Source organism: Oncorhynchus tshawytscha, unplaced genomic scaffold (genome assembly GCF_018296145.1).
Source record: "Oncorhynchus tshawytscha isolate Ot180627B unplaced genomic scaffold, Otsh_v2.0 Un_contig_6123_pilon_pilon, whole genome shotgun sequence".
NCBI classification, from domain to species: Eukaryota; Metazoa; Chordata; class Actinopteri; order Salmoniformes; family Salmonidae; genus Oncorhynchus; species Oncorhynchus tshawytscha.
The window spans coordinates 1-8,019 of record NW_024609187.1 but is presented as its reverse complement, the minus strand read 5'-3'; the positions used below and the strand labels follow the sequence as shown (position 1 = coordinate 8,019).

At 41.0% G+C, this 8,019-nt stretch overlaps 1 protein-coding gene across 1 annotated transcript; it reads right to left on the bottom strand.

Moving 5' to 3' along the window:
* Window positions 1-4,823: 4,823 nt before the first annotated feature.
* Window positions 4,824-7,038, bottom strand: LOC112240917 (red-sensitive opsin-like). The gene is made up of 4 exons (XM_042314432.1): window positions 6,692-7,038; window positions 6,377-6,542; window positions 6,018-6,257; window positions 4,824-5,502 (listed from the first exon to the last, which is right to left on the bottom strand). The coding sequence occupies exons 1-4, from the start codon at window positions 7,036-7,038 to the stop codon at window positions 5,404-5,406; spliced, it is 852 nt and encodes a 283-aa protein (XP_042170366.1). The 3' UTR covers window positions 4,824-5,403.
* Between the last annotated feature and the right edge of the window lie 981 nt (window positions 7,039-8,019).

Sequence of the window (8,019 nt, the reverse complement as noted above, 5' to 3'; positions counted from 1 at the left end):
TGACTCCTCTCAGTGTGTTGTGACTCCTCTCAGTGTGTAATCAGACTGCAGTGTGTTGTGACTCCTCTCAGTGTGTTGTGACTCCTCTCAGTGTGTAATCAGACTGCAGTGTGTTGTTGTGACTCCTCTCAGTGTGTTGTGACTCCTCTCAGTGTGTATTCAGACTGCAGTGTGTTGTGACTCCTCTCAGTGTGTATTCAGACTGCAGTGTGTTGTGACTCCTCTCAGTGTGTATTCAGACTGCAGTGTGTTGTGACTCCTCTCAGTGTGTATTCAGACTGCAGTGTGTTGTGACTCCTCTCAGTGTGTATTCAGACTGCAGTGTGTTGTGACTCCTCTCAGTGTGTATTCAGACTGCAGTGTGTTGTTGTGACTCCTCTCAGTGTGTTGTGACTCCTCTCAGTGTGTTGTGACTCCTCTCAGTGTGTATTCAGACTGCAGTGTGTTGTGACTGGACAGGACTGTTTACTCTTTACTGTGTTTCTTATCACCTTGAATGATTAAATCGATGTTTTAATTCCTTTTCCTTTCTTCTCTCCACTGTGACATTGCATTGCTGTGTTTTGTTAGGATTATTGGGGTCATTGGTGTCATTCAGTGCGTTTGTTGTTGGTGTGAGAGCCGTGTTTTTTATTAATTTTATTTTTTTATTTCACCTTTATTTAACCAGGTAGGCTAGTTGAGAACAAGTTCTCATTTACAATTGCGACCTGGCCAAGATAAAGCAAAGCAGTTCGACACAAACAACAACACAGAGTTACACATGGAATAAAACAAACATACAGTCAATAATACAGTATTCATGAAGCTCGTCTGTTCAGCTTTTGTTCTCTTTCCTAAATGAGAAGGCCCACGTCTCTCTCTTTTTACAAGTCATTTTTGCATTTCCTTTTAATTACCAAGCTTTAGTGTCTTTGTAAGGACCATTAACATTGTAAACTTCCCATAATTGAAATCTCAAATGGCCACTTAACCAAGATTTAACTAATTAAAGCTTCTGCCAAAAGAAGCATTCAGTCTCCCTGTTGTAGCTTGAAATACATGTTCTCTTCCCCGAACCCGAAAACCTTGTGGTGGTTATTATGATCTGGAATCATGGGGAAAATGTTCTTCGCTCCATCCTTTTAATAACAACATCTGTTGTTGCTTCTCTGAAATCAACACCTTAACATTAAAACCCCACGTCCCCAAGGTTATTGGTCTCGTGTTGCTGATTGGTCGAGCATGACGCTTTGCAACGTCAGGGCTGTGGGTTCGATCCGAGAGGAAGAAGTGAGGGTTTTAGCGGAGTAAACAGGGGATAAACAGGGGATAAACAGGGGATAAACAGGGGATAAACAGGGAGTAAACAGGGGATAAACAGGGAATAAACAGGGAGTAAACAGGGGATAAACAGGGATAAACAGGGGAGTAAACAGGGGATAAACAGGGAGTAAACAGGGGATAAACAGGGAATAAACAGGGAGTAAACAGGGAATAAACAGGGGATAAACAGGGAGTAAACAGGGGATAAACAGGGAGTAAACAGGGGATAAACAGGGGATAAACAGGGAATAAACAGGGGATAAACAGGGGATAAACAGGGGATAAACAGGGAGTAAACAGGGGATAAACAGGGAGTAAACAGGGGATAAACAGGGAGTAAACAGGGGATAAACAGGGAGTAAACAGGGGATAAACAGGGGATAAACAGGGGATAAACAGGGGATAAACAGGGAATAAACAGGGGATAAACAGGGAGTAAACAGAGGATAAACAGGGAATAAACAGGGAGTAAACAGGGGATAAACAGGGAATAAACAGGGAGATAAACAGGGATAAACAGGGAGTAAACAGAGGATAAACAGGGAGTAAACAGAGGATAAACAGGGGATAAACAGGGAGTAAACAGGGGATAAACAGGGAGTAAACAGGGAATAAACAGGGGATAAACAGGGAATAAACAGGGAATAAACAGGGAGTAAACAGGGAATAAACAGGGATAAACAGGGAATAAACAGGGGATAAACAGGGGATAAACAGGGGATAAACAGGGAATAAACAGGGATAAACAGGGGATAAACAGGGGATAAACAGGGAATAAACAGGGGATAAACAGGGATAAACAGGGGATAAACAGGGGGATAAACAGGGGATAAACAGGGGATAAACAGGGGATAAACAGGGGATAAACAGGGGATAAACAGGGGATAAACAGGGGATAAACAGGGGATAAACAGGGGATAAACAGGGGATAAACAGGGGATAAACAGGGGATAAACAGGTTGGATAAACAGGGGATAAACAGGGAATAAACAGGGGATAAACAGTGGATAAACAGGGGATAAACAGGGAGTAAACAGGGAGTAAACAGGGGATAAACAGGGAGTAAACAGGGGATAAACAGGACAGGGGATAAACAGGGGATAAACAGGGATAAACAGGGGATAAACAGGGATAAACAGGGGAAACAGGGAATAAACAGGGGATAAACAGGGAATAAACAGGGAATAAACAGGGGATAAACAGGGGATAAACAGGGATAAACAGGAATAAACAGGGGATAAACAGGGGATTAACAGGGGATAAACAGGGGATAAACAGGGGATAAACAGGGATAAACAGGAATAAACAGGGGATAAACAGGGATAAACAGGAATAAACAGGGGATAAACAGGGGATTAACAGGAGTAAACAGGGAGTAAACAGGGATAAACAGGAATAAACAGGAATAAACAGGGGATAAACAGGAATAAACAGGGAATACACAGGGAATAAACAGGGGATAAACAGGGGATAAACAGGGATAAACAGGGAGTAAACAGGGAATAAACAGGGAATAAACAGGGGATAAACAGGGAGTAAACAGGGAATAAACAGGGGATAAACAGGGGATAAACAGGGGATAAACAGGGGATAAACAGGGGATAAACAGGGATAAACAGGGAATAAACAGGGGATAAACAGGGAGTAAACAGGGAATAAACAGGGGATAAACAGGGGATAAACAGGGAATAAACAGGGAGTAAACAGGGGATAAACAGGGATAAACAGGGAGTAAACAGGGGATAAACAGGGAATAAACAGGGATAAACAGGGAATAAACAGGGGATAAACAGGGAATAAACAGGGATAAACAGGGGATAAACAGGGATAAACAGGGGATAAACAGGGGATAAACAGGGATAAACAGGAATAAACAGGGGATAAACAGGGAATAAACAGGGATAAACAGGAATAAACAGGGATAAACAGGGAATAAACAGGGGATAAACAGGGATAAACAGGGGATAAACAGGGGGATAAACAGGGATAAACAGGGGATAAACAGGGAATAAACAGGGGATAAACAGGGGGAATAAACAGGGAATAAACAGGAATAAACAGGGGATAAACAGGGATAAACAGGGATAAACAGGAATAAACAGGGGATAAACAGGGGATAAAACAGGGGATAAACAGGGATAAACAGGGGATAAACAGGGATAAACAGGGATAAACAGGGAATAAACAGGGATAAACAGGGAATAAACAGGGAATAAACAGGATAAACAGGGGATAAACAGGGGATAAACAGGGGATAAACAGGAATAAACAGGGGATAAACAGGGATAAACAGGGGATAAACAGGGGATAAACAGGGGATAAACAGGAATAAACAGGGAATAAACAGGGAATAAACAGGGGATAAACAGGGGATAAACAGGGATAAACAGGGATAAACAGGGAATAAACAGGGAATAAACAGGGGATAAACAGGGAGTAAACAGGGGATAAACAGGAATAAACAGGGATAAACAGGAATAAACAGGGGATAAACAGGGGGGATAAACAGGGGATAAACAGGGAGTAAACAGGGAATAAACAGGGGATAAACAGGGAGTAAACAGGAAAACAGGGAATAAACAGGGGATAAACAGGAATAAACAGGAAAACAGGGGATAAACAGGGATAAACAGGGATAAACAGGGGATAAACAGGGAATAAACAGGGGATAAACAGGGAATAAACAGGGATAAACAGGGAATAAACAGGGATAAACAGGGGATAAACAGGGATAAACAGGGGATAAACAGGGGATAAACAGGGATAAACAGGAATAAACAGGGGATAAACAGGGAATAAACAGGAATAAACAGGGATAAACAGGGAGTAAACAGGGGATAAACAGGGATAAACAGGGATAAACAGGGATAAACAGGGGATAAACAGGGGATAAACAGGGGATAAACAGGGGATAAACAGGGGATAAACAGGGAATAAACAGGGATAAACAGGGGATAAACAGGGAATAAACAGGGATAAACAGGGAGTAAACAGGGGATAAACAGGGGATAAACAGGGATAAACAGGGATAAACAGGGGATAAACAGGGATAAACAGGGGATAAACAGGGATAAACAGGAATAAACAGGGGATAAACAGGGAATAAACAGGGATAAACAGGGAGTAAACAGGGATAAACAGGGATAAACAGGAATAAACAGGGGATAAACAGGAATAAACAGGGAATACACAGGGAATAAACAGGGGATAAACAGGGGATAAACAGGGATAAACAGGGGATAAACAGGGATAAAAACAGGGATAAACAGGGGATAAACAGGGGATAAACAGGGGATAAACAGGGATAAACAGGGGATAAACAGGGATAAACAGGGGATAAACAGGGATAAACAGGGATAAACAGGGGATAAACAGGGATAAACAGGGGATAAACAGGGATAAACAGGGATAAACAGGGGATAAACAGGGGATAAACAGGGATTAACAGGGATTAACAGGATAGACATAGAAAGTGAGACCATATTTTCATTTCATGCATTTATTTTTTTAAAGATTTTTTATTTGCAAGGGCAACAAAAACACAGTTAAATACATTGTATACACAATTATCTATTTAATACTGTTATAATTTTTTATATTTTTTATTTGCAAGTGGGCTACAAAATGTTTAGCTCATAAGTTCCCTATAAAGTAAAGGATTTTGGAACCATCAATAATTCATGTAGTTTTGTGATGATCAGATTTCCATTGGCAGTTCATGTCCGTTCTCCTTAGCTGTTATTCTGTCTAGTTTCTCCTCTACAGAGTGAAGGGGATGCAGTCCAAGATGGCTACTTTTTTGGAGGGGGGGAGTCACTTCAACAGACATTGATAGGACTGTACCTATTCCCACAATGTGCCACTGCAACAGCTACGGTACGCATATCAACACACGACTCTCTGGTTATTATGAAGACCATGGATTAGAAAAACTCCTTGGGGTGATTCATAGCAATGTTTTTTAAACACATTACAACTGTATGACGTAAAGCTTAATATTCTCCTGAGAATTTGTACTGTACATTTGAAAAAGTCCCATGTGGAATATCTCAGAACGTTCATAATTTGTTTCAAAGAGGTACAACGTTGTCTGGGGGTTTATGCAGGTGCCACGGTGGAAACCTCTGTTTTTGATGTAGACACCTCCGAGCCATCTTCTTCTACCTTGCCAAAGAGCTGCATGATGCACGTACGGAACTGGTGAAAGAAGAAGAAGAAGAAGAAGTAGAAGAAGAAGTAAAGAAGAAGAAGAAGAAGAAGGAAGAAGAAGAAGAAGAAGAAGAAGAAGAAGAAGAAGAAGAAGAAGAAAAGAAGAAGAAGAAGAAGAAGAAGAAGAAGAAGAAGAAGAAGAAGAAAAGAAGAAGAAGAAGAAGAAGAAGAAAAGAAGAAGAAGAAGAAGACAAGAAGAAGAAGAAGAAGAAGAAGAAGAAGAAGAAGAAGAAGAAGAAAAGAAGAAGAAGAAGAAGAAAAGAAGAAGAAGAAGAAGAAAAGAAGAAGAAAAGAAGAAGAAGAAGAAGAAGAAAGAAGAAGAAGAAGAAGAAAGAAGAAGAAGAAGAAGAAGAAGAAGAAGAAGAAGAAGAAGAAGAAGAATGGAACATGAAGAGAGAAGCTTTCAAAAATAAAAGTCTACATTTACCTAAGACACGAGGCCTTTAAATAACTACTTTAGTAGTAAATGGGTCAAAGTTCACAGCTATCAAAACAAAACACACCTGTTTATTCATGAAGACATAGATCACTGGATTCCAGATGGTGGCGCTTTTGGCAAAGTAGGCAGGCAGAGCAGCAGCCAGAGGGTGGAAAGCATACCCAGGGTTAGCCGCAGCAAAGCAGGCAAAGGCTGTGTAAGGTCCCCAGCATACACAGTAAGCAAAAATCATGACAACAACCATCCTGGATACTTCCTTCTCAGCCTTCTGCGTTGACTCAGAGTCTTTCTGCTGCGCGGCAACCTGTGGTCGTTCAGGAGAAATATATCCGATTGGTTAGATTTAACCCTCCAATATGTATTTTCAAAACGCCACAACATAGCTGCTTGCTACGTTTATGGTATATTTAAGATATCACTTACGGCACGGATGGCCATCCACACAAACAGGTAGCAGAAGACGATCACTCCCAGGGGCAGGAAGCAACATGTAATCATGAGAACGATCATGTATGACAGGACTCCAGGATCCTCATTACCTCCGAACACATCAGGTCCACAGGACGTTTTCAGTCCATGAGGCCAGTACCTGATTGAGGGAGAGAGAGATACAGAGATGGGTTGAATAATGGTTGAATAATGGTTGAATAATGGTTGAATAATGAAACCTTCTTTTTCTTAACAATGTGACGTTTTATTTTTCAATCCTCAGTGAAAGAAAAAGAGAAGATGTCCCACCTGCTCCAGCCGAAGATAGGAGGGGCGCACCAGAAAGCAGACCAGACCCAGGAGAAGATTATACCTCCCATGGCCCATTTAGCATCAAACTTGACATTTCCAAAGGGCTTACACACCACCACCCATCTCTCCCAGGAGATGACAGCCAGAGACCACAGACCAGCAATACCTGCATGAGATATACACAAGAGATATACACAAGAGATATACACAAGAGATATACACAAGAGATATACACATGAGATATACACATGAGATATACACAAAGAGATATACACAAGAGATATACACAAGAGATATACACATGAGATATACACAAAGATATACACATTAGGAGATATACACATTCTGAGATATACATGTCATTATGCTGTGGAGATATACACATGAGATATACACAAGAGATATACACAAGAGATATACACAAGAGATATACACCAAAAGATATACACATGAGATATCCTTCTATGACCCATGAGATATACGTGTATACACATGAGATATACACATGGATATACCCAAGAGATATACAATGATATACTAATATACAAAAGATATACAAGAATTTCACCAAAGATACTACATAAAGATATACACAAAAGGTCCATTCTGATTAATGTCATTATGCTGTGGTGTTTTAGCAACAGCCAATCAGTCTTTATCAGCGCTGTGTAGCAATGTAGAATTTCCTTCTTGACCCTTGTGTCGTGTTCACTTCTGTGGGACCCATTTTCAATGTTTACTAAAAGAAAAATTATACAACAATTTCTGTGAAGAACATATAAAATAACATTTTTATATTTACATTGACATTTTTTTTTTACTTCAAGGTCTCAGAGCGAGTGACGTCACCGATTGAAACGCTATTTAGTGCGAACACCGCTAACTAAGCTAGCCGTTTCACTTCCGTTACACTCACCCCCCTTTTGACCTTCCTCCTTTTTCACAGCAACCAGTGATCCTGGTCAACAGCATCAATGTAACAGTATAACTTTAGACCGTCCCCTCGCCCATAGCCGGGCGCGAACCAGGGACCCTCTGCACACATCAACAACAGTCACCCTCGAAGCATCGTTACCCATCGCTCCACAAAAGCCGCAGCCCTGCAGAGCAAGGGGAACCACTACTTCAAGGTCTCAGAGTGACGTCACCGATTGAAACGCTATTTAGCGCGAACACCGCTAACTAGCTAGCCATTTCACATCCGTTACATATGTCTGTGTGTGTCTGACTCTCCTCCCTTGGCCTGCTGTAACTATATATGTGAGTGATGTTGTTGTATATCTGTGTGTGTCTGACTCTCCTCCCTTGGCCTGCTGTAACTATAT

Excerpts from the sequence above, each read along its gene's own strand:
- LOC112240917 (XM_042314432.1), bottom strand. The coding sequence starts at position 7,038 with ATGTGTATATCTCCTAATGTGTATATCTTTGTGTATATCTCATGTGTA. Across the intron at positions 6,543-6,691 it reads CCTATCTTCGGCTGGAGCAG|GTACTGGCCTCATGGACTGA; the intron begins GTGGGACATCTT and ends TCCCTCAATCAG. Across the intron at positions 5,503-6,017 it reads ATGTCTTCATGAATAAACAG|TTCCGTACGTGCATCATGCA; the intron begins GTGTGTTTTGTT and ends TTCTTTCACCAG.